At 43.6% G+C, this 27,407-nt stretch overlaps 1 protein-coding gene and 1 long non-coding RNA gene across 5 annotated transcripts in view; one reads left to right on the top strand and one right to left on the bottom strand.

The window, feature by feature from the left end:
* Positions 1 to 15,379, bottom strand: part of LOC121232954 (E3 ubiquitin-protein ligase KCMF1-like) — a 71,819-nt gene extending 56,440 nt beyond the window's left edge. For 2 of the 4 annotated variants that reach the window (XM_041121512.1, XM_041121515.1), the window contains exon 1: positions 14,898 to 15,004. Coding sequence is in view for 2 of the 4 variants with exons in the window: in XM_041121514.1 (XP_040977448.1) it covers positions 14,898 to 14,913 (16 nt within the window). In the remaining 2 variants the exon portion in view is untranslated. Of the gene's footprint in view, positions 1 to 14,897 lie in introns of all 4 variants that reach the window. The other 2 variants (XM_041121514.1, XM_041121516.1) reach the window with 2 other exon arrangements.
* Positions 15,380 to 16,192: 813 nt separating this feature from the next.
* Positions 16,193 to 26,307, top strand: LOC121232986. The gene is made up of 3 exons (XR_005931792.1): positions 16,193 to 16,203; positions 16,981 to 16,984; positions 25,279 to 26,307. It is a non-coding gene; the product is annotated as an uncharacterized LOC121232986 (long non-coding RNA).
* Positions 26,308 to 27,407: the final 1,100 nt, after the last annotated feature.

Raw genomic sequence — 27,407 nt, 5'->3', positions numbered from 1 at the left:
AGGCTTCAGAGAACTAAGTAGTACGGCTCAGTTGAGCAGAAAAAACTGCCTTCACCTTAACTCATACTTTTATAGACTTAACCAAGCTTTTTCTTTCACCCACTGACTACTTAACACATCTGGCAATAATACAACTCAATTTTCCTTGTAAAATCTTACCTTTACACAAGGCTATGTGGAAATTGGCTATTCCATTTAAAAGGTACACTCTTAGGAGGTGCTGAAGCTAGTAGCTCAATAAAGGCAAGGCTACCACAGTGCTATACCCCCAGGTCCAGAGAGTAGCAAGACTGAGTGAGCACGTATTTCCAATAGGCACACAAGCACACAATACGTACACGCAAAGCCAGCCACACAGATCAACACTGACAGAAAAACACAGCAGCACTCTCACAAACAGCACCAATGGCCTGTTCCTGTTCCTCTCTCTGGCTGATCAGGATGAAAGCCCATTAATGGAAAATACAGACGTATGTACAATATGAATCCCTCCAGTAGCTGGCCCCTAGATCCCTAGTCTCCCCCATTTCTGGCAACTGGGCATGTGAACTCCCAAGGCCAGAAGCCCCACTCCAGCTACTGGTACTCAGACATCATGCATGCACACATACACACACATATACTGTGGATTCCTCCAGTAACTGGCCCCTGGATCCCCTGGTCTTCCAGTTGTCTCACACAAAGACACACACACAAATAGGTCTCTCCAGTAGCTCATCTGGACTTATGGCCTTTCCAGTAGCTGTCTCTCAAGACCCTCTCATCTCTCCAGTAACTGACCCAGATTTACAACATCTCCGATACCTGGCTCCCAAGCCTCTCATCCTACTTTCCGGCTAGTCCGGCTTGAAGTTTACTAGCTATTACACACACCCACACAACTCAAAGGCACTTCAGTTGTTGGGACCTCGGGCTCATAAGCCCCTATAATTCCATGGCCCCTTTTCCAGTTGCTAGCATTTAGACCTACACACACACACACACACACACACACACAAAACAGAGAACCTCCTCACCTAGGAAAAATAGTTAGGGAGTTTAATAAGACAGGACAGACTGCGTTGATCGGGCACAGGGCATGGCCAGACAAGCATACTGATGAGCAACCTGTTTACATGTGACTGGGCCTTTTATCCCCTTATCCCTCTATTTTCCCATGCTTATTCCTCTCCAATCCACCTTGATACCTCCCTTCCCTTGCTGTGGCGGTGTGCTCCCCCCACCCCCCTCCCCAGCCAGACCTGTATTTCCCATAATCCTGATCAAGCAATAACCACCAGTGGCAATCGTAACGGATGTGTCTGGTCCTGATGGCTGCATCTGGCTCAAAGTGGATTCTCGGGGGAGAGAGATAACGCCACAATAGCCAAGGGTTAATTTGAACAATGCACCCACCTAACCACAGTGCTGGTCAATGTCTGAATCAAGCCAAATTTGGAAGAAACTAACACCTGTAGTCAGTATGTAAATATGACTATAAGTCAATTATCTTACTCCATAAATAGTGGACAGCCCAGGGCCTGTTGAGCTCTCCTGCATGGCAGCAGGCTGCATGCCGAGATCTCCCCTTGAGTAGGGACACCTCTCAAAGTTACTCCTCGAGGCTGAGAGAATCCTTATCGCATCAGATACTTGGTAAGTGAATTGGGAATAAGAGCATTGAAACTTTGAAATCTTAGCTAAGTGATATCAAGGATTGATTGTGCATATATAATCCTTTAGGCATAAACCGTTGACCAAGTCTGGGACTAAGGCTGGATCCAGCCGCACCTAGACTCCTCTCCGAGAAGTTTAGAATGCAAGGGGGTCCTTTCTGAACCTCATGACTCAACGGGAGGGTCTCCCTGACAGTTTCATCTGACCCTGTCCTCCATGCAGTAAATACTCAAGCGTACCTTGCCATCGAAACTTGTTAAACCCGTCACATTTACTGTCAAACTTTGTTAAATTGCTGTTTTACATCAATAAATATATTGCTACTTCTCTCTTACGAGTGAAGTGCATCACTCCATCCGCGACACTTGCCTTTGGGCCTTCCCCTAAATACCAAGTCTTGCACAATCCCAAAATGCTCTTCCCCTGCATCCTACGAGTCCTATATCCCTCAAGGCAGAACACACACACCCCCCCATCCCCCAGAATCTGCACAGTAATATAAGGAGAGCCTCTCTTGTTGACTCCTCTCAGCAGGTCTCACACCCAGACAATGGGCTGACTTGCAATAATAAGGGTTTCTTTGAACCCAAAATAATACAAGTGTACTGAAAAAAATTATAGAACATAAAAAAACCATACACTGGATCATTTAAATATTACCCATGTTCTACCTTGAGGAATTCTCATTTTCTTACAATGGAAACATAACAAAGAGAACGGCTTCACAATCACTCCCACTTACCATCACAGAGAATCTCTCTTTTCAGTCAGATAACACACCCACAGAAACTACAATTGCTTACAAGGAAAAGCAATACTAGGAAAGTACTGTCTTTATAATAAAAAGCTTCAAGAACTTTCATGCCTACTTCAGTCAAGCTTTAAACTTGCTCTGTTCCTCTCCCCCCTTCTTTCACTCACCACTGTACATGCTTCTTCGCTATTGGCTTTTACTTTCCCCAAATACACAACCCAAACATCTGCCTGCCATACCACACATCCATCTTGCTTTCTCTTGGTCTCAAAAGCAAGGGTCACCCCGTTGGCTTCATAATTCAAAGTTTCTAATTTCTATCCTGTTGGCATACACAGGAAGTATCCAAAATACACCACAATACGATCCCCTTCCAGTCTCACATCATTTTTATGTGCCTCAGACCTATTTCTCAACATAAAGTGGCTAAACATTCTTCCCTAACAGTACCATGAACACAAGGAAAGTAGTAAAAACAAATGAAAAAACAACTTTACATATACCAATAAAGACTTTAAGAGCCATCACTGACCTATGGATCACAGTTGATGCAATCACAGAATAACTTATGTGGGAAGGGACTTCTGAAGGTTTCTGGTCTAACCCCCTACTCAAAGTAGGGCCAATGAAAGAAGATTGTGCAGGGCCTTCTCCAGTTGAGGTCTGAATACCTCCAAGGATGAATATATCACAACCTCTCTGGGACCCTGTTCCAGCATTTAACCACCCTCAAGTGGAAAAATGTTTTTCCTTATATCTAATCAGGATTTCCCACGTTCCAACTTGTTGCCCATTTCCTCTTGTCCTATCCTTGCACACCTCTGAGAAGAGGCTGGCTCCATCTTCTCTATTCCCTCCCATTAGGTAATTTTAGACAGCAACGAGATCTCCCTGAACCTTTTCTTCAAGACATCTGGGTTTGTTCAGCCTCTCTTCGCATATCACATGCTCTAGTCCCCAACTATTGTGGTGGCCCCCGCTAGACTCACTCCAATGTCATAGAACGGTTTGGGTTGGAAGGGACCTTTAAAGATCATCTAGTCCAATCCCCCTGCCATGGGCAGGGACATCTTCAACTAGATCAGGTTGCTCAGAGCCCTGTCCAACCTGACCTTGAATGTTTCCAGGGATGAGGCAACATTCCAACTTCTCTGGGCAACCTGTTCCAGTGTTTCACCACCCTCATAGTAAAAAAATTTCTTCCTTATATCTAGTCTGAATCCACCCTCTTTTAGTTTAAAACCATTACCCCTTGTCCTATCGCAACAGGCCCTATTAAAAAGTCTGTCCCCATCTTTCTTATAAGCCCCCTTTAAGTATTGAAGAAACAGCTACTAGTATCTAGAAACAGCTACTCTGTCAATTATATCTTTTATATGATGCAGTCATGTTCAGAAAAATCATGATTAGCTAAGATTCCCCTTGATCTTTAAGTCAGTATATTTTAGTCTTGTTCACTTATTCAGAGAAGCAAGTTTTTTGATATATTTAGCTAAAGGAATTGGATAACAATTGAGATACAGTCAGCACTTCAGACTTAAAAAGTTTGTTAGGTGGCAAAATAAGACCAAATAGTTCTGATAAATAACAGGAAAGAATATAGATTTGATTGAGGCTCACAACTGAACATTAAATAGCAATATGGTAAAAACTGCCTGTAGAAGCTAGGATATGAAAATATTGTGATCTTTGGACTATGTTAATGTCACGAAACAGGAAAAGCATGAGTCTCTGATCTGCATATAAAATGTAGGAGGAAAGACAATGCTGTAAGTTAGTTCAAAATAGAGGTCCAGTGCTCTCTTGCTACAAGCACAGTATGTTTTCACATGTATCGACCACTAGAAGTAGAAAGGAAATCAGATGCTCAGGAAGAAAACCTAGATAATAAAGGGAGGGGACACACTGAAAACACAGAAAAAAACCCATGAGGTAACAATATAGAAGTATCTCAGGGAAAGAGATATATGACAGCTGAAACATTGAATAGCAAACAGCTCCAACTTTAAATTTTGAAGAACTAGTCTATAAGCCCTATCTTGTTTTCTATTGAGCTTCACTCAAATGCCATTCAAAAGGGTCATTTTTGCTCAGTACATTTATGAGCAATCTGAAATCATCAGATGCCTGTGAGGAAATGCACCTTCAGTAGTTAGCACCTTCTTTAAAAAGATAAGATGCACATAAGATGTCAATGGCTCAATGTCCAAGTGGAAACCAGTAACGAGAGCAGTGTCCCTCAGGGGTCCGTACAGGGACTGATACTATTTAATATCTTCATCAATGACGTAGACGGGGGATCGAGTACACCCTCAGCAAGTTTGCAGACAACACCAAGCTGAGTGGTGCAGTTGATTCGCTAGAGGGAAGGGATGCCATCCAGAGGGACCTTGGCAGGCTCAAGAAGTGGGCCCATGCAAACCTCATGAAGTTCAACAAGGCCAAGTGCAAGGTCCTGCACCTGGGTTGGGGCAATCCCCAATATCAATACAGATTGAGGACGAACGGATTGAGAGCAGCCCTGCAGAGAAGGACTCGGGGATATACTGGTGGCTGAAAAATTGGACATGAGCTAGTAACGTGTGCTTGCAGCCCAGAAAGCCAATCGTATCCTGGGCTGCATCAAAAGAAGCGTGGCCAGCAGGTCGAGGGAGGTGATTCTCCCCCTCTACTCTGCTCTCATGAGACCCTACCTGGAGTAGTGTGTTCAGCTCTGGGGTCCCCAGCACAAGACAGACATGGACCTGTTGGAGAGGGTTCAGATGAGAGCCACAAAAACAGAGGGATAGAACACCTCTCCTATGAAGAAAGGCTGAGAGAGTTGGGGTAGACCTTATTGCAGCCTTTCAATACTTAAAAGGGGGCTTATAAGGAAGACAGAGAGAGACTTTTTACCAAGACCTGTAGCGACAGGACAAGGGGCAATGGTTACAAACTGAAAGAGGGTACATTTAGATTGGACATAAAGAAGAAAATTTTTTTACGATGAGGGTGGTGATACATTGGAACAGGTTGCTTAGAGAAGTTGGAATGTTGCCCCATCCCTGGAAACATTCAAGGTCAGGTTGGACAGGGCTCTGAGCAACCTGATCTAGTTGAAGATGTCCCTGCCCATGGCAGGGGGATTGGACTAGATGATCTTTAAAGGTTCCTTCCAACCTAAACCATTCTTTGATTTGATGCTGCACATAAGACGGTCTCACCCGTGAGCTGTATTCTCAAGTTTCCTTTTAAGAATGCACATCACAGAAACATACAACTATCACCCTACTGTTTTACAGCACAGTTCTCTAGTCTAGGAAATTATGTACACACATACGTGAGCTTGATATTCCATCAATACATTTCTGAGCAATTTTCATGAAGGTGGCATTTGGGGGGCACTCTAGCCTATAGAGTAAGTCTACCTGTAGCACAGAACTTTCATATTCCTAGTACTACTTTAGACTTATTTTCACATCTTTTATGAGCTCTCTATATAGAGTTAGCCCACCCTGGCTCCTGCAGGAGATCCTAAGGATTAATTGCTCTCCTATGTTCTGAGACACACACACACACTATCACAGTCACCACCTTACAGCACTGGCAACATTGCTTTGCAGAACACTAATTCAGAAGCAGCTCAGCACCTCATACCAGCCTCCTGACAATACCAACAGATGTCCAAAACTTTTTAAATCCTGCATTAACCTGTCAAAGAAAAGAGAAGTATGATACAGCAAAGGCCCTAGTGTAGCAGCTGTAATATTGACCACAGAATGTATTTTACAAAAATAGCTCAAGCTTTTTCAAGTTAGAGCCTACGAACAGGTCTGCTTTTCTTCTGCACCATTTGCAGAGGCCTTAGAACAACCACAGGTAGAAAACAAAAGTATTTTCAACCTTATTGTTTATACACAACTTCTCTAGCCTCCTGAACTTCTAATTTTTTTTTCTTGAACTATACAAGTCTAATAATTCAAAGGTATTGCCTCATTTTAACCAAAAGAAACTAAAGCAGCATAGACTACTATAACTGCATCATACAGCTGAGATCCAAGTCCTTAGTGCCACAAAAAATAATGCAGGCAACTTCTTGCAGTCTAGGAGAAGTTTAACACATTATCCTACATAGTAAAAAAAAAATATCCATTGTCTTCAAAAGCATTAATTAAAAAGAACATTTGAGGAAAGGGAAAAATGTGTTTGGAGCAAGTTTAGCATGAAATTCAATGCAAGCATCACAAACAGAAGCCATTAGCTGCTGATCTGATGCAGTTGCTTAGAAAGCATCCATCATGGCATCCCTCCAAGCCAGAATTCAGAGTTCTGTACCCCCAACCAATTATTATTTCAAAGTTGTTGGTTTGGTTTTTTTTTTTTCATTCCCGAATAGACTATTGCATTTTTACATATGATTCTCAACAATCCTATCAGAGATGAGCTCCTTATTCAGCTTTCTGGTCACACTGCTTAAATCATTCCTACTTCCAGAATACAAGAAACAAAAGAGTAATAAGCTCTATATTACAAGGAACCAGTTACTGGAAAGCCATGATTCTCCATTATGTAAAAGACTGAATAATTTACTTTTCTCACACCATTACAGACTATAAAAAACACCCATATATGTGAAAACACCATTTAAATATTTCTTTAATATGCCACCACACGTTAAGCCTAATAACTTGTGCTCTGCAGATCTCCTGTTCCTTCAGACAGCTATCTGGAATAACATCTATAGCAACACCTACCACTAATAGTTTGACCCATGAGGATCACAGAACTACTCTAAGAACATCCTTTACTTATAAAGCCCTCTTCTATAAGAGGGTTCCATATTGCTTTTTCAGCTCATCACACTAAGTCTTCCTTATCCTAGAAGTTGGGGTTGGGTTGTTTTTTTTTTTTTGGGGGGGGGGGGGGTGTTGGTGGTGTTTGTTTTTGGGTTTTGTTTTTTTTAATACTGTCAGGTCCTGCCTACCAAATAGTCTGGCAATTTGTAGGCCTTATAACAAGGGAGAATAGTGCTGGGAAGCATATCTAAAGCCTTTAGGAGTCAACTGATACCACTCAGCTCCCAATACAACTTAATAAATCTGCAATTGATTTAATGAATATAATTTACAGTTACAAGTCTATAAGATGAAAGATGGTCATTGTTTACAGCAGGAGTAAGAGTCTGGGGATGAGCCTTCTATCTGTACAGCAATCAAGTCAACTTACATTTGTTGATATTTTCACCTTACATGGGCAATACATACAAAAGCAGGGGACAGGGACAGAATTAAGATGTATACAAGGTAGTTCACATGATCTTAAGAGTGGGTGGGGGGGCGTTTTAAGAGTTTAAACTACAAAGAGTTGTGTTCTTTACAGCTTGCTTTGGCAAAGCTTTGGTGCCCTTCTTAAAGGGCACCTTGAATTTTTCTTTCAGACACCTACCTTCCCATAGTCAAATTTAGAATCTGCTGTAAATGAATCTGTTGTCTGGCTACAAGGACTTTCTAACAGTCGTGGAAGTCCAGCTGACAAAGGCTTATCTATATTGAGACTCCCAACAATTTCAAGATTCACCAAAGCAAAAAAATTTCTAAAATACAACCAGCGTACACAGAAATACATAAATTATGCAGTAAATGTGTAGCCAATAAGTCTGAACACTATTTTTAATAAATTTTTTTCCCAGCAAAGATTGAAATTACCGACAGGTACACAATGAGTCCTTCTACTAATATCTCCTAATACATTTCCAACCTTGAGCAACTCCTATGATCGACTGCTTCTGGGACTGGGATACTTGAGATAGGTATCCATACAACATCACTAGTAAAGCAGTTTAGAGCGTAACTATCCAGTTAGATACCTCCAAGACACTTACGTCCAGACCCCAAGCAATACTGAAGGCTTTCTAGCACACTTGCACATGCCCATATATTTATTCACAGAGGCTACCACCAATTTCCTGCCACACTACCATGAATCTGTAGAGCAACTCAAATGTTTTGCAGAGGTAGAGAAGACAGCTTTAGTTTAAACAACAAACCTAGTCACCTTTCAAAGTACTTTGAGGGTTTTATTCATGTTCAAAAAGGGCTCCAACTTTGAACCAAAGACTGCAAAAGGTATGAGTCAAGCAACTGCTTGCACTCACTTCTGAACTCTATGAATGAAGAGCAGTTACACAAGTGATAAGAAAAGTTGAAGGCACTTCTATGAGGGGAAAAAACAATATTTTAACTTTGCAGAGACCTCACTCACTTTTAGGCTCTAAACAGTTGTCGAGCTTATGCAAAATAAAGCTTCATGAAATAGCTCAAAACAAAAAAATTCATTTACGCATACTGGAAACCAGTGAAACTACTGAGCATGTCACTATACTCTGCACTGAAAGAAATTCAAAATTACCTTATTTCATTGTTACTTTATCATAGTGTTATCATAACTAACTTTGAAACAAACATGTGGTGGTGGGCTAACCTCAGCTGGCTACCAGATAGCCACCCAGACACTCTCATTCCCCCTCCTCAAGAGGGCAGGGGGGTGGAATAGGATGGAAAAGCTCATGGGTAGAGATAAAGATAGGGAGATCACTTACCAATTACTGTCACAGGCAAAACAGACTCAGCTTGGAGAAAATTGATTTAATTTATTGCCAATTAAAAATAAAGTAGGATGGCAAGAAATAAACCAAAAAACTAAAACACCTTCCCTCCCTTCCCCCCCCCCCCCCCCCCTTCCCAGGCTCAACTTTACTCCTTCACTCCCAATTCTTCTACTTCCTCCCCCCAAACTGAGGCACAGGAGGGATGTGGAATTGGGGGTTGCAGTCAGTTCATAACAGTTTGTCTCTGCCACTCCTTCTCCTCACACTTTTCCCCTGCTCCAGCACAGGTCCTCTCCGTGGACTACAGTCCTTCAGGAAAAGACTGCTCCAACATGGAGTCCTCTCCATGGGATGCAGTTTCTGCCACTAGCCTGCTCCTGCACCAGATCTTCTCCACAGGCCGCAGTTCCCTCCTGGAGCTTGCTCCGTTGTGGTCCTCTCCACAGGCCACAGGTCCCATCACTGGCCTGCTCCCACTCTTCTCCATAGGCTGCAGGGAAATATACCTGCTATAGCACCCAGAGCACCTCCTCCCCCTCCTTTTTTCTGACCTTGCTGTCTGCAAGATTGTTTCTTATACCTCCACTGCCCTCCCCCCTTTCTTACACACACTGCTGCACAGCATTTTTACCCTTTCTTAAATTTGTTTTCACAGAGGTGCCATCAGCTTCAATGACTGGCTCAGTTTTGGCCAGCAGTGGGTCCTTTACAGAGCCAGCTAGAACCAGCTCTGTCCAGCACATGGGCAGCCCCATGTCTCTTCTCACTGAGGCCACCCCTACAGCTCCCCCCCACCAAAACCTTGCCATAAACCCAATACATGTGAATGACATTAAGGATCATGTTTACATAAGAACATAGGAATTAGCATGAGTTCAGATCAGAGATTCAGCTGACTATTCATGGAAAGTTGTAAGAACATCACAGAATATCAGACATTAGATTCTCTACAGCAACCTTTTAGTCTCAAGTAGAGACATGAAATACAAAGTTTGAGATAGAATCCAAAGTTTTAATCCTTCAAACCAGAAACCAGGTGGTATAACTTTTTCCTGTGAAAAAGTATTGCACAGTCTAGTTACGCACTGTGTGAAAAAGCACTTCTATTAATCAGTTTTGAATCATCAGCCTCTTTAATTGTATAACCTCCTGTTCTTGTGTTATGAAAAAAAGTTATAGACACTCTTCATCTATATTAAGCTATTCATTTTTTTTTAGATTCTCTTTGTCAACCTTGAAGATAAAGATTTTTTTTCAGTCTCTATTCATGCAGTAGTCCTTTGTCTCTCCCCCCCCAACCCTGAGTCACATCACTTCTTGAGTTCTTTGGAGGGGATTCAAGCTGCATACAATAGTTTATAACACTATTATACTGAAATCTGACAGTGCTGCCTGAATTTAACTGTTTGTTGGTCTTCTCCTTATGACTAATTTTCACAGCCTTTAACTACCACATTTGTCCACCTAGTTAAAGTTCTCTAGGCCAAGCATGCATTTTGTTTGGAAGTTTCAACCAAAACATTTCTAAGAACTAAAATAAGAGAAAAACCACTAATTTGCAGGTATTAGAGCTGCAGCTGTGAACGCCCAAAATTTTCAATTGAGCCTTCATGAAACAAGAAACACACAGATAGCAGCCACCTGTAAACTCTTGTCCAAGTGATTTGCCTGGCATTTCCTAAGAACTCCATAGAAGAGGCAGGAATGAATCCAGCTTTCCACAACAAAACTCAACTATCAACATCCCAAAAATACTTTCTTTCTATAATGCCTCATCTGGTCCTCCCCTACATACAACAGCAACCTTCCCTATACACCCTTGACAAGGCAGAGCACAACAGAGAAGATAATATGCAGCTATGTAATTTCACAGCGCATGTACTCAAAGAGGGCTGAATTAGGTTTCTCTGCACAAGCTAGTTCTGGCACATCCCAACTCCCAAGCGCTCAACTTGACAACCTTGCTGTTCTGAACAGCTTCTTGAACGCAGTAACATTTTTCACATCTTGCCAACAAACACAGTAGCAGTAAAAACAGAAGCATGATTATCTACAGTGATACTCCACAACCTTTCCCAAGCTAATACCACTGAAGTAGACACTTTAAGATACCTAAAAATTTAATTTGTCCCTATTGCTTTTCCTTTTAACACAAGTTAATTTCACTCATCTTGTGCTGCTCATGCATTGAGCTTATCTAGCTCTTTCTAAAGTTCCTTGGAAGACCTTCTAGTCACCCCTAGCTCAAATAACTGTCTTATTGGCAAGTGTTTCTATTCCACTATTCCCTTCCCCCACATCCTTCACTCTCTAGATAATTTTTAAAGTTCTATACCAGTTCCGTTTCTGAAGGTATTAAACAGTCAATGGCAAAAGGTCGACGGTTGAATTCTACTCTCTCTTTTCCTGTCTCCTAACCAACTTCTGATCCACAATATGACTTAATTTCTTGCCACAAAGCAAAGAAAATTGCCAAGAGACCCTGATGAAAAGTAAGCTTATACCTCCAAAAGATACTTATTTAGAGCCCTGAGACAAGACATTGGAATGCCAACTTCTCCAGCATTTATCTTCTCAAATACATCCTTCCCCATCTGTCATGGTTTAACCCCAGCCAGCAACTAAGCACCACGCAGCCACTCACTCGCTTCCCCCCCACCCAGTGGGACGGGGGAGACAATCGGGGAAAAAAAGTAAGACTCATGGATTGAGATAAGAAGGGTTTAATAGAGCAGAAAAGAAACCAATAATGATAATGATAACACTAATAAAATGACAATAGTAATAATAAAAGGATTGGAATATGCAAGTGATGCACAATACAATTGCTCACCACCCGACACCCAGTTAGTCCCCGAGCGGCGATTCCCCCCACCCCCACTCCCCCCAGTTTATATACTAAACGTGATGTCACATGGTATGGAATATCCCTTTGGCCACTTTGGGTCAGCTGCCCTGGCTGTGTCCCCTCCCAACTTCTTGTGCCCCTCCAGCCTTCTTGCTGGCTGGGCATGAGAAGCTGAAAAATCCTTGACTTTAGACTAAACATTACTTAGCAACAACTGAAAACATCAGTGTTATCAACATTCTTCTCATACCTAACTCAAAAACATAGCACTATACCAGCTACTAGGAAGACAATTAACTCTACCCCAGCTGAAACCAGGACACCATCACAAAACTGATTCTGGCAAAAATAAGCCATTTTGACAAAAAGCACACAGCAGAGATACAGTTTATTAACATGTTTGAAACTTGCTTTTCTCCTATACCTTATCCTTGCAAAAACAACTTCCATCAACTTACAGATTGACAACTCTCAGCCAACCACAGAGCCTACATCAAGGCAACTTATTCTAACCTTATAACTAATATACAATTAACACTTAAAACATGTTAAATGGCAAATAAAAGAAAAATATTAAGAAAACTCAAGACAAACCAGGTTCCTATAAAAATCTATCAAAGTACAACTGTTACTGCAGCTTTATATCTTTTCAGTTTTGATGGGTTTTTTCCTTCTTTTTATATAAAGATTTATGTCAACAATGTAACATTACCATCAACAGTTTATTAGAAGATAACTATTTCCATTTTTTAAAACATGCAACTTCAAAGAACATTGATATACCTGTTTCCAATTTAACAAAACCACACTTAACGTTATTTCCATACTTTGATTTCTGCTGATGAATAAAGACTGAGAAAAACATTATTTCCTGTGCTACAAACAAAACCTAACATCCACTAGAAAAACCTCAAAACATATCCTCTATCAATCAGAAACACATTTTTTAAAAAGTATTTTGATAATTCTCCTTTATTAAAACATTGCAACACTGAACAACACATAATACCACTTTTGTAGCTTTAACCAGTGCAATCTAACAAGTCTGCACCCTACTACCCTGCTTTAAATCGCATACCATGGATAGCTATTACAGCAGCAGTTTACAGAGTACTTTCTCCAACAAAGCCACAAACAAAACTTTTTATTAACCCTCATTTTACCCACTGTTGTTAGCATTTGCCTCATTATCTGCATAGGATGCAGATAATCCAACAACCCCACCCACCCTCTTTGAAGAAAAAAAAAAAAAAAAAAAACCAAACCCAAAAAACCCTGAAACCCACCAAAAAACCCACACAAACAAACAAAAAAAACCCACAAAAACACACACCACCAAAAACCAAATGCACACAAAACCATATCTTAATCAGAAAAGAACCAAGAGGATTTGGTACCTTTACTAGAAAAAAAAGTGTTAGTAGATTCAGGCAAGACTGGTCTTAGATAGGCAAGCACACACACTAACAAAATGCTGTAGCTATACACCAAATAGTCATCATACTTACTCCAGTTCAGCATCAAGCTACCAACCCTCCATCTAGAAGCCAGTATTATTACTCCCAAACATTGACATCCTCTAGCACATATCTTTATTTAATCTTAATGTTTTGAAAGCAATCTCCATTTCTTTTTAAAAGATTATTTTCACAACTCTAGAAGACTCAAACTTGTGTATGGAGATAGGTGCTAAATTTAGCTCCTAACAGAGCAAAAAATTATCCTTTCAAGATACAAGGCAGAACTTCTACAGAATATTTTATACTAGTGCAACTACCAGTAAGAAGAGGTAGAAAACCAAGCAAGTTTCTTTACAAATATCACACACAACTTCTCTCTACATAAATTCCCTTCTTTCATTTTTCTCTCCATTCTTCTCACTTTTTAAATCCTTAACTATCCACTACACTTACCCATAGCAAAAAAAAAACCAAAAAACCCCCCCCCCCCCCCAAACAACAGAAGAAAAAGGACAAACACACGAAATAATTGTATGATGACCTCTCTACAAAAGCTGCTACAGTGGCATGTTTCCTCTTTTAAAATACAAAACTAAAAAAAGAATATATTACTTCTCAATCTGCCAAAGCTACCAAAATACAAACTACACCTGAACAAGTGCACGAAGACTACATAAACTCTTTTTTCCTGATCCCAACACCACAGCCAATTACATACATGAGTTCCTTCTACACCTGTCACACAACACACTCCTCCCTTCATTATACCAAAGCAGACCACACCCCAATCCACTTCCCCTAGATGCCAGGCCACCCTCCTTGCATTACCTCCCCTCAAGCACTACTCTCCTCGTGCCTCATGCCCCACAGTCCCTTCTCCTCCCTACCCTAAGAAACCTGGGGGTACTTCCCCCTCACAGGGTGCATATCATGCTAAGCCTGCCTCCCCTTCCCCTCCTGCACCCCCTTTCTCCCTTCACATCATGCCATTTACAACTCCCAGGACACATCGGCAAGCCACCCTGACACACGCCTCCCACCCCCCTTACACCTTCCTCCTTTCCCCCAGACCAGATTCCTTTAGGCCCACCTCTCAGGCCCATCAAACAGTGAAGTAAGAGGAGGGAAAATAAACAGCTCTCCTATCTCCTCCCCTCTATTATCTACCTCAGACACACTCCTTATCCGGGGCGAGGCAAGGTCCGAGTTGCAGGCTAATGAGGGGTGACAGAGACCTGGCCCACTTCAAGCTACAGCAGGCCCTTCAACCTCAGCGAGCACAGGCCTGGCGTGCGTGCTTAGTAGCAACAGAAAAGGGACTCGGGGCCTACCCGTAACGGACACGGCCACCACCTCCCCTCCCGCGACACTGCAAAGCGAGGTCTGGCCGCCGCCTTCCTCCTCCCACCATGGCCACTTTCCGCGACCGACTCCACAGGCCCCGCTCTCAGCGACGGCGCCGCCATGTTGACCCACCTCACACGGCGGCATGCGAGGCCCTAACACCGTACACGCCGTATAGGGCTCAAGGACATCTCTCCCTCTCCCCCCCTTCCCCCCCCCCCCCCCCCCCCCGAGCCTTAGGTCTCTCACCTTCGTGTCGGGACATCCTAATTTTGAGGCTGCAGCCCAGGCCTGTCTCTAGGCTCCCGCTGGGCTGCTCGGGCGGCGCTTTAGCCTAGGTCCCTCCCTCCTTACGCACTGACCTCCAAGCGCGAAGCGAACAAGCAACAAAAAGGGGAAAGAAATCGGGGGGGGGAGTGTGAAGCAAAGAGATATCTGTTCTAACGGCCCCAGCCAGCCAGCAGCCAGCCGGCCGGCCTGTCTTACTCTCTCCCTCTCTCCGTCCCTCCCGTAGGGGGGCGGATCCACCAGCAGTGACTTCCCAGGCTCCGCGATACAGTGAATCTTAGGCCCCTCTTCCTCTTCCGTCGCTTTAATCTACACCCCTCTTTCTGAGTCCCCACCTCTGTTCCCTCTTCTATTGTTGTTACTGTAAGAACACTGATTCCTTCTTGCATCCCTCAGCCCTTTCCTGTCCTAAGCTCAAGGTCTCCCAGTTTCTTTTCTTCTCCACCTGTTTTGTTTTTTTTTTAATTCTTTCTCTCTTTTTTTCTTCATTCCTTCTCTGTCCAATAGCCGTTGCTACTGCACACAGGAAGGAAGAGGAAATACATAGCCAATAAGGAGGATCGGCACCACCCAACGCAGGGAAAGCCGCGGCATTGAGCGTAGCTTGTATGTACTGGATGGGGCTCTCCCTTTCTTCCTCCAAACTAGGAAAGACTGCTGTCTCCAGGCATTCACCAGAGACACAGCCTCCTCCACCATTTCGGCCTCTGACAACTGCCCGCGTGCCGCGGGAGGCAGGGAGAAGAGTCCCCCCGCTCGCTCCTGTTGTAGAACACACTGATGTAGCGGTGGGGCTGTACCTTTGCGGGTGCACGGAGATCTCCCTCGTCCCCTAGTAAGGACGCCAGAGAGCGAGGAATGGCAGCAACCCGACAGCAGCCTTGAGGAATGGAGCAAGTTCAGCGAGGTGGTTCACGGTACTTCCCATTCTCTCTCCTTTCCAGTGTGGCTTGCAAAACCCTCTCTGTAATTCAGGGAGGTGTAGTGAGCAGTGATGAATCTGACACATGCCCTGATTTCCTGCCCCGTCCTGGCTGCCTGACTCCTGCAATGCTGAGGGTGCTCGGGTAACTTCTTAATCAGCCGAGAAAGGCAAATGCCAGCCTGCCTGCAACAGGTGCCATATTGCACACGCGTGGGTTTTACCTAGTCTTGATAATTCTCAGTGTTTCTGCTTAGGCTGCAAAGTGCTGAGGGGTGAAGAGAGGGCGACCTTGTGGCCACAGTAACATACTGATTTTGTCCATAGATGAACTAAGCCATTTTAGTGGGATATTCTCATACTTTTCTGTGCATTTTTTTTCTTTCAATCTGCCTCTTACTAGTGTTAGGCTCCAAAGGATAGGGATGTGTGTTTCAGAATGGGGAGGGGGAGCTCCAAACCTTGCACAGTTCCTGACTGCTGCAGGAGCTTTCCATATGTCCCGAGAAGTGGGAGCCACATAGCTGGGAAGGGGGGAGGCAGAACCTTATAAAGAATGATGAAAAAAGCAAAAAGTTTGTGACTTGCAGAATTTTATTTGCTTTCCCTGCAACTTTTTGTCTTTTGCGAGAAGACATTAGTCTAGAGAAGAAATTGTAAAGGTAAAACACCTATCATGGGAGGGGAGAGGGAGATGGGGGGAAGGGGGAAGAATGGATCGGATGGGGAAGAATGGATCGGATGGGGGAGGTGTGGTAGGGGGAAGGAAGGAGGGGGTAGGGAGAGGAGGGGAGAAGGGGGAGGGGTAAGAGAGAGAGGGAGATGGGAGGGGGACAGGAAGTGAGAGGGAGGTATGGGGAGGGAGGAAGAAGGGAGAGTAGGTAAGAGGGTAGGGGGAGGAGACAGGCGTGTGGGCTTGAAGGGAAGGGGAAGAGGGGAAAGTAGGGAGAGGGGGGTTGTGGAGAAGGGGGTTGGGGGTAAGGACGAGGGAGTGTGGGGAGGTGGCTAGAGGGAGGGGTTGGGGAGAGGGCAGAAGGGGATTGGGGGGATAGGGATTCGGGAGTAGGGAGGGAGGAGGGTGTTTTGCACCAGGAGGTGCTGGTTCATAATGATCCCGGTAAGAAAGGTGCTTAGACTCTGTAATGTATCATTTAAAATGCTATTTATTAGAGCTAACACTATAAAGGAGAGGATAGTATAGTATAGATAATGTTATGTCCCTTAAGACGTTGGGAACCCCGAGTTGTGCAGCATTGAATGGGCCTCTGATCAGGGTGCAGCACACCATGCAAACCCTGTCTGTAGAAAGGGTTACCCCATTTTGGTCATCTGAGCTCTTATAGGGTTTTCTTACAAGAAGACAACTCTGTTCATTTCTACTGTCAAACAGAAAAGATGTTTACATGAGAACTCACTGCTTTACTTTTAGATCAAGGCAAGGAAATGCAGGGGGTGTAATCGCTGGTACCAGGTGGGAGCTGCCTGCAGGCTCCTCTGTTACAATGAGCTGCCTAAGTTTATCCTGTGGCTAAGGGATATGCGCAGCACAATGCAGGCCTGGGCTTACTTAGGTTAATTGTTGTGTGGATCACTAACTCCTCGATGTACAATTGTCTTCTAGTTAGGATCACTACATCACAGTGCACACGTTCTTTTGAAATTGGCATTTTGTTCTGGGTTTCCATTTTAGTAGACAGTGTTGCCTGTGTCTTGCAGCACAGCGCAAAGCCCAAAGGTTGCCCCAGTAATATTGCATGGTTGTCATGGTTTAACCCCAGACGGCAACTAAGCACCACACAGCCACTAACTCACTCCCCCCCAGAGGGATGGGGGGAGAGAATCAGAAGGGTAAAAGTGTGAAAACTTGTGGGTTGAGATAAAAACAGTTTAATAATTGAAATAAAATAATAATAATAAATTGTAATGAAAAGGAAAATAACAGAGAGAGAGAGAGAGAGAGAAATAAAACCCAAGAAAGACAAGTGATGCAAATGAAAACAATTGCTCACCACCAACTAACTGATGCTCAGCCAGTCCCTGAGCAGCGGCCCCCCCACCAACTTCCCCCCTAGTTTTATTGCTGAGCATGACATCATATGGTATGGAATATCCCTTTGGTCAGTTGGGGTCAGCTGTCCCAGCTGTGTCCCCTCCCAACTTCTTGTGCACCCCCAGCCTACTAGCTGGTGTGGCAGTGTGAGGAGCACAAAAGGCCTTGACTCTGTGTAAGCACTGCTCAGCAGCAACTAAAACATCCCTGTATTATCAGCACTGTTTTCAACACAAATCTAAAACATAGCCCCTTACCAGCTACTGTGAAGAAAATTAACTCTATCCCAACCAAAACCAGCAAAATGGTCATCCCAGTGGTTTGGGTCTGGCTGTGAGGGCCTCTTGTTTCAGCTCACAAGATTGGTCTCTTGTTTGCCCCAGAGCAGGGGTTAGATGGATGCCCCTTGAGTAGCTTCCTAGGAGGGGTCCATAGCCCTTGTGCGTGTTCAAACTTCTTTGTGTCTCTCTGATCCTTTTGACACACCCCATTCTCTTAAACTCCTCCTTACAGAGAACAACAGATAGAGGAGGGGTACAGAGGGACCAAGCACTTCAGAATAGGAATAATGCTCTGGGCACTGGTGAGGACAAACAAGACCCTTCAGGGGATTCATCAGAGCTAGGTGAACCAAAGCCTTGTGTCTGCACGAAGGAGAAAAGGCATGTGATAGTTACTGGAGACGCCTTCCTGCAAGTGATGGAGGCATCAATCTGCCAACCTGACCTGATGTCTCAGGAGGTTTGTTGCTTGCCAGGAGCTAGGATCCAAGATGTTGCAGAGGGACTGCTAGGGCTTGTCTGGCCCTCCGAGTATTACCCCTTTCCTGTTCTTCCATGTAGGCAGAAACAGTACAGTCAAGGGTATCCCAAAGTATATCAAGAGCGACTACAGAGCTCTGGGGATGAGGGTTGTCCTAGTTTCAGCTGGGATAGAGTTAACTGTCTTCCTAGTAGCTGGTACGGAGCTATGTTTTGAGTTCAGTATGTGAAGAATGTTGATAACACTGATGTTTTCAGTTGCTGCTAGTAGTGTTTAGACTAATGTCAAGGATTTTTCAGCTTCTCATGCCCAGCCAGCAAGAAAGCTGGAGGGGCACAAGAAGTTGGCACAGGACACAGCCAGGGCAGCTGACCCAAAGTGGCCAACAGGGTATTCCATACCATGTGACGTCCCATCTAGTATAGGAACTGGGAAGTGGGGGGCGGGGAATCGCGGCTCAGGGACTAGCTGGGTGCCGGTCGGTGGGTGGTGAGCAATTGCACTGCGCATCGTTTGTACATTCCAATCCTTTCATTATTGCTGTTGTCATTTTATTAGTGTTATCATTATCATTATTAGTTTCTTCTTTTCTGTTCTATTAAACTGTTCTTATCTCAACCCGTGGGTTTTGCTTCTTTTTCCCGATTTTCTCCCCCATCCCACTGGGTGGGGGGGGGAGTGAGTGAGCGGCTGTGTGGTGCTTAGTTGCTGGCTGGGGTTAAACCACGACAAGGGTAAAGGGCATGGGGGCTCAGATGGTGTCTCCTCAGTCCTGTCAGTGAAGGGGAAAGGCTCATGTAGAACCAGATTCATTCAGCAGATCAACACCTGGCTGTGGGGCTGCTGTCACACAGATAGGGCTTTGGCTTCTATAACTATGGGACCCTATTTGAGGAGTGAGGACTGCTGAGCAGGGATGGGATACATTTGACAAAGTGGGGCAAGAATGTCTTTGCAAAAAGGCTTGCTAACATACTGAGGAGGGCTGTAAACTAGGTATGTTGCTGGAGGGTTACTACAACCTGAAGATAAATGAAAGTGCAAGAGGCAGAGCAGATGTGTCTAGGGGACAGCATGACAGGGGAGGCTTTCATACTTTGCCTGTGTAAGGGGCTTTGCGGCGACTGAATTAAGCGCTCAAGCTATCTGTACAAGATTCCGTTTATTTCACAAAAGGATCCAACTTATATATGTTTCAACAAAGATCTAGAAAGAACTAACGGCATACAGCCAATACTACTAACACAGGAGGGCATATCTGGCTCAGCTGGGATGTTTGCCAGTCCTCAGAACAGTTAAAGATAAAAACATTCCATACACATACTCATGACTGTCTTCAGCCACATCTTCCCAGGCCTACACAAGGCCATCCTCCAACCTGACCTTGTAAAACTAGTTCTTCAAAGGCTTGGCCAACATGCAGCACAACAAATTCTAACGGTCACTCTTGAAAACAAATGCCAGGTGTTCCGAGCTGCTCCCACAGGCTTAAGGCAGTCCTGCCAAGTTATAGGTTTGGGATATGGTTAATGTGGTGGGTTAGCCTTGGCTAACAGCCAAATGCCCACCTAGCTGTGTTGTCCCACAAGCAGGGTTTGATAGCCAGTGTGCAATAAGCCAATTTTACACACAGAGGTGAGATATTTATTTATTTATTTCATGTTTGCACAAAGATGGGTGCTAGACGATAATTCCACAAAACTAGCACTCTACACCAAAGAGCTACAACATATTTATCCTGTTACATGATTAGTAAAACCCCACCTAAATTTACGTTCATTGGTTAGTAGTCACCATCTCATCTACTATTGGTTAGTTATATTTAAATTAGCCTCACTTGCTATGTAAATTAGCAAGCATGCTCCTTGCAGGTGTAGGGTGTAAGTCTTTCCAGTCTTGAATTGAGTTGGTGGTCATGATCTCCCCCTGCCGCCTTTACCTTTCCCCCAGTTCATGTTTCTTTAGCAATCATCTGGCTTTCGGTGCCTTCTGGAGCAGGATGTTTCCTTTTTATCAGTCTTAGTTCTTCTTCAAGGGCATAGTTGTTAGTAAGGTATGATACAAAGTAATCAGGCGTGCATAGTGAAATTATTGAGTAATGGTCCTTCTTAAAGGACAACACATCATGTTTAACCCTAAATTAAGTAGTATCACCACAGCCTAGGCATTAACTCAAACACATGGCTACATTTTCCCCCTTTGAGACTATAAAAGAGGAACCTCAATGTGGTTTCTCTTATATCAGTCTCATCTCAAATTATTTTATCATAAACCTTAGCAACTATTATATAGCTCAGTAAGCTTTTTACCCATAAACTTAAATTGGGGAACAAGGAAGTCAACCATTTAAATGTTTCTTCAAATCAGTAAGATGTGTCATCCTTTTGTATCTCATGGAGTGTTTTAGTCTGTCTCCAGATTTCTTCTAGGTCTGTAGAAATTCTACCACTCTGATCCACATATACACAGCAACTAGTATTTAGAACTGTGCATACCCCTCCCTGAGAGGTCAACATCATATCGAGAGCCATCCTATCTTGCAAAGTGATTTTGGCCAATTCTGATACTTCTTCCTGTAAAGGTTTAATAGCATCATAAGTCTTGTTTCCAATTTTCTCAATTGTAGCTGAAATGTTTACTATAGCTTTTTCCAATTCATTAACTCCTAACCAGGGAATAAACCACCTCACGAAGGAGTGAAATCCTGTGGGTCTATCAATCAATGGATTAGAAGTTCTTTTACTTCTTCGAAGGTAGGTTCTCATCCATACTCGGGATTCTAATTTTTCGATTATCATGACATTAGGTACTACTGCTCCTAAGGTACATGTTCCTGACCAGTTAGGAGGTAGAGTTTTATGAGCCTCGTCACCACAAAGCCAATACCAACCACTTCCCTTCGGAACCTGCCAGCCAGTTCTTTGTTTTTCAGACCAACTTCAGTATCTTATTTCAAATGTACCTTTGGAACAATTTGCATATTTTCCTACGTATGTAGCTCCAGTACAGTTAAGTTTAGGTCTTGGCAGCCAGTCTGTGTTATGATTACATCTCTCTAGACATTGATAATAATTTCCTGGTAAATTGTGAACTTTCCATTCTTGTCCTATTGTGTCATTGTATGATGTTTGGTCACTGTTATTCTGCACATGCTTTACAAATTCCAGGAAAGAGAAATTGAGGGGTATTCCTATTAAAGGAATACCTTTGTTAGAATGCTTGGGGCAATGAGTACAGATCCAACAATTAGACTTGTTTGCCATTTGTACTTGTCCTGGGTTCAGCTGGGATAGAGTTAATTTTCACAGGAACCTGGGAGGGGGCACAGCCAGGACAGCTGACCTGAACTAGCCAAGGAGCTATTCCATACCATGTGACATCATGCTCAGTATATAAATGGGGAGTGGGCTGGGGGGGGGTGCTCTCTCTCTCTCAGTGGGGGAAGTGGCGGAGCATTGGGTTCCGGGTGGTGAGCAGTTGCACTGTGCATCACTCGTTTTGTATATTCTTTTATTAGTACCGTTGTTGTTGTAACTTCTCTTTTTGTGTTGTCCCAGTAAATTGTCCTTATCTCAACCCCTGAGGTTCTGGGTTTTTTTTCTTTTCTCCTTTCTGATTCTCCTCCCCATCCCACCAGAGAGGGGTGGGGAGGAGCGAATGAGCGGCTGCATGGTCCTTTGTTACCCGCTGGGCTGAAACCACGACAGTACTGTTTTTGAACCTGAGTTCTCATTAATGCTATAGGTAGGACATCTACCCACTTAATTTGCGTTTCTTGACCTAGCTTCGAGGTCTGTCTCTTTAGGGTTTGATTCATCCTTTCTACCTTCCCATTTGACTGGGGTCTCCATGGTGTATGTAGATCCCTTTGTATTTGTAGAAACTTAAGAGACACCCTGAACTACATCAGCTATAAAGTGAGGCCCATTGTCTGATGACATCCCTTCTGGGATGCCGAATCTCGAATCTCGGAATCACTTCTTTCAGCAAGATTCTAACTACTTCTCTAGATTTGTTGGTACAGCATGGGAAGGCTTCAGGCCACCCAGAAAAAGTATCTACCAAAACTGAAAGATACTTAAACTGATTACATTATGGTAATTCAGAAAAATCTATTTGCCAGTATTCCCCTGGGGTTTGACCTTGTCTCACTTCTCCAAAAGGAGGCTTTCTTTGAATTTTTGGATTATTCTTGCAACACTGCTGACATTGTCGTACAATTATATCAGCTAACTTCTGCATTTTTGGTCCTACAGCATATCTTTTAATGCTCGCAACCAGAGCATCTGCTCCCATATGGGATTCATTATGGGTTTTCTTCAATATTTCTCTTACCATTGGGGTGGTGATCAATACCTGTGTGAGAGACTGAAAGAGTTAATGTCTCAAACATTGTGGTGGGGCAAGTTCTGCCTAGACCAACCTACGAACCGGGAGGGCATGCCAGAGGGTGCTCAGCTCTGTGTTCTGATATGCTGTTCTGATATGCTGAGCAGGGCAGCTCACCATGCATGGCCAAAGATCAAACAATGGTCATGTCTGCAGGGAAGGAGTGATACCAAAAAGCTGGTGGAAGAAACTCTCTAAGACTCAATTTTAGAGTTTTAGAAAGCAGGCATTCTTTATTGCAGCGCTGGATGCACGGGGGATAATTCCACCTAGCGTGCATGCCACAACTTCAGCACAAACAGGTTATATGGAGTAACTAATTACATATTAATCAGATTAGTATACATATGAAGCCTGAGCCTGATGGAAAACTACCAGACAAGACTCTTAAATTACATAAAAATTATTGTAACTGATTATCATAGTACTGCCTACATCCGATCATGCACAATGGTTCTTCATTTGAGTCGAAGGGCTGCTTTTGCGACCACCGACCCATTTGAAATTCTGTTGGCTGACCTTCAAGTCTTTGTTCATCATCCTTGTTCTTTGATCTTGGAGCTTAACATGGTTTCAGTCACATATGGTCAGTTTCAATATTATTCTTATCTAATGTACAGAAACATCCAGTCATAAGAGCAAAGAACTGCAAAATTTATGAGTAACTACCTCTACTAGTTAATTACTTGGCTACACTTTTGTCTATTGTTTCAATCATAGTGTTAGTATAAGATTTCTAATAATTATTTACCAAATCTCACCTTTACAGTCATCTAGCAGCAAACCAGTTTCCACAGCTGGTACAAAATATTAAAACCATAAAATTATTTAGACATACCATACAGAATGTATGGACATATGCTATCAGAAGTTACTCCCCAAACGACCCCCAAGCCCACCGACCCATTTCCCGAAGGTTCTGAAAGCACAAACCATGCATGACACCTAATTAGCCTAATGAGTTTGAGTGCCTGCCTGAAGGAGGGGCAAGGATGATAAAAGGACACGAATTGAAGCCCCACGTGCACACGCCCACTGGAACTGGACCCCTCGGCTGACTGGACCAACACTGGAACCAGGACCGGTGAAATCTTTCTCTTTTCTTTTCCTCTGTCTCTCTCTTTCCTTTTTCATAATCCCTACACCTCATCCCTTTAAGACATAAAACTGCTGACCAAATCTGGGACTAGGAGTGGATCTAGCCGCCCCTAGGCTGTTCTCTGCGAGGGAGTCTAGAAAGCAAGGGGGTCCACTCTGAACCTTGTGGCTCAACGGGAGGGCTCTCCTTATTCCCTGAACTGATGTATATGGTTATCACGGGTTACACGGTTTACTGAGGTAGTTCCATGCCAATTCCTGTTATGAGAAACCACGCCACCTACTGTTAACGCCCTCCAAGTTCAGGTTGCTTCTGCCATGAATAAAATGTTTAACTGATCTTTTGTTGTCGTTTCACCTTAATTTAGCCCGAGGGAATTCCAAATTCACCACGACCCCTCCCTGGTCTCTCCAGCCCTGTCGTGACAACCTGTCCATCTTTAGTTACCCACCAACCTTCCTCTGATTTGATACGTTCCAAATATTTCGCAAGCCTATCCTCTTCTTCAGAATATTCCAGAGGTTCCCTTTGAACTTCTCTTGGTGGGATCAATGCCCCAGTCAAGGATTCCCTTTCTGTAACTCATTTAGCCATTTCATCTGCCTTTCGATTTCCTTTGATTATCTCGGTTTGTCCTTTATGGTGAGCTTTGCAATGTACAATTGCAACTTCTTGTGGTCCTAGAACAGCTTGCAGCAGTTTTAAAATCTCTGGTCCATATTTGATAGGGATTCCTTGAGAGGATAACAATCCACACTCTTTCCAAATGGCTCCATGTTCATGGACCACTCCAAACGCATATTTGGAGTCTGTGTATATGTTTACCTTTTTATCTTTGGATAGCTCTAAAGCTCAAGTTAGAGCTATGATTTCTGCTTTCTGAGCGGAGGTATTGGGGTGGCAATGCCCGTGCTTCAGCTTCCTCTTGTAGGGTTATCACGGCATACCCAGCTTTCCGTTCTCCATTCACCGTGAAGCTACTTCCACCTGTAAAAAGTTCAATTTCTGGGTTGATTAATGTTGTTACATCTTTCAAATCAGGTCGGCTAGAGTATACCTGCACCATAACCTGCAGGCAGTCATGTTCCAGCTCTCCCTTTTTGTCTATGGGCATTGGAAGTGGCAGGATTCAAGGTCAAAGACATTTTTAAAGTGACATCGTCCTGTTTGATCAGCACCAGCTGACCTTGGGCTAACCTGCTAGGAGAGATCCAGTGGTGCCCCTTTTGTTCAAGTACAGCTATCACTGCATGTGGTACAAAAACTGTGATAAGGCTGCCCCAAGGTTAATTTCTGGGCTTCTTTAACTAACAGCACCACTGCAACCACAGCTCTCAAACATGCAGGCCATCCTTTGCTTACTTCGTCTCGCTGCTTGGAGAAGTAAGCTACCAGTCTTTTCCAGTCTCCCAGAGTTTGAGTCAGGACTCCCAATGCTACATGTTGCCTCTCATGCACATATAACGTAAAGGGTTTGCTTAAGTCTGGCAGACCCAGAGCAGGGGCTCTCATTAGTTCAGGTTTAATGGACTCGAATCCTTTCCGGCACTCTGGTGTCCATTCCAAAGTTTCTCCAGGCCCCTTCATAGCCACGTATAATGGTTTGGCAATCGGGCTGAAATTTGGTATCCAGAGTCTACAGCATTCCAGCCGTTACCAAGAACCCTTGTCGTTCTCTCTTAGACCGGGGCGGGGGAGCTATTTGACAAATAGCTGCTTTTCTTTCTGCGCTTAGTTCCCTCTTTCCCTGAGATAGCTCAAATCCCAAGTAAGTTACAGTGGTCTGTATTATTTGAGCCTTTTTCTGAGATACTCGATATCCAGCCATTCCCAAGAAATTTCAGCAACTCTGTAGTTGCAATTTTACATTCTTGTTCAGTCTTTGCCCCAAGTAGGGAGTCATCTACATGCTGTAGGAAAGTAATGGAAAGATTCTTACCTTGCCAATTTTCCAGTTCCTTGGCAAGTACGTTACCAAACAGTGTCGGGCTATTCTTGAATCCTGGTGGCAGCACGGTCCAGCAGAGTTGTATTTTCCTCCCTGTGGTAGGACTCTCCCACTCAAAGGCGAGTATCTTCTGGCTTTCTTCTTCCAAGGGGATGCAAAAGAAAGCATCTTTTGGATCTAACACTGTAAAATACACACTATCTTCTGGTATTTATGACAACAAGGTATAAGGATTTGGGACAACTGTATGTACATCAACCGTGATTTTATTAACTTCTCCCAAGTCTTGTGCCAACGGATACTCTTGAGTTCGAGGTTCCTTAGCTGCTAAGATGGGGGTGTTATACTCTGACATTCCCGCAGCAGTCCATACTGCACAAAAGTATGAATCAATGGTTCTAAGCCCACTCTGGCATCTTAACTTCATAGGATACTGGGTTTTTTCCTTACCGGTTGAGCTCCCAATTTTAATTCAACTTTTACCGGAGTAGCGTTTTTGTCTCATCCAGGTTTCTTGGAGGCCTATGCCAGGGGTATTACAGCAGCCAAAATTTCCTCTGAGATTTCAGTCCCCCCTTGTTTCTTTTTGGTCAATAGACACAACTGAGCTCTCCATGCTGTCTCTTCAGGCACATGTAGCTGAATAGACTTATCAGAAAATGTTAGTTGTGCTTTCAATTTACACAATAGGTCACGTCCCAGCAATGGGAGGGGGCATTCTGGCATATATAGAAATTCATGAGTCAATGTAGTATTTCCAATTGTACATTCCATAGGTTTTAAAAATGGCTTAAGAGCTCACTTTCCTGTGACCCCAACAGCTGGCATATGCATTTTACTTAAAGGCCCCTTACAACTAGTTACTACCGAATGGGTTGCCCCACTATCTACTAGGAAGTCTATAACTTCATTCCCCAGCTTTACAGGAAGCAGGGGATCGGCTGGGGAAATCTCATTATTCTCCCACGGTCCCGTTCATTTGGTATCAGATGTCTCTAACATAATCAGATTAACATCTGACTCCGGTCCCCCTTTTCCTGAGGGTTCAGCAAATAATTTTTCTTTCTGTGGGCATTCTTTCCGCATTTTCTTGATAGGACCCCACTGACTGCTTCCAATTCAATAGATCTGAGGTAGTGAACGGGAAATGTACAAATACTGGCTGTCCCTCCACCCCTATTGCCTGTCCCATGGGAGCTTGTATAACGGGACGCTGTCCCCTCATTCTCCCTGAGATTGGGCTAAAGTTCTCACTCCCCGCTCTTGAGATGGAAGTGGGCTGGTCTTTATCTTCTCTATCG

The sequence above is a fragment of the Aquila chrysaetos genome (assembly GCF_900496995.4).
Source record: "Aquila chrysaetos chrysaetos chromosome W unlocalized genomic scaffold, bAquChr1.4 W_unloc_2, whole genome shotgun sequence".
Classification (NCBI taxonomy): Eukaryota; Metazoa; Chordata; class Aves; order Accipitriformes; family Accipitridae; genus Aquila; species Aquila chrysaetos.
Note: the sequence above shows the minus strand (reverse complement) of the source record. Positions and strands in the feature narration are given on the sequence as shown.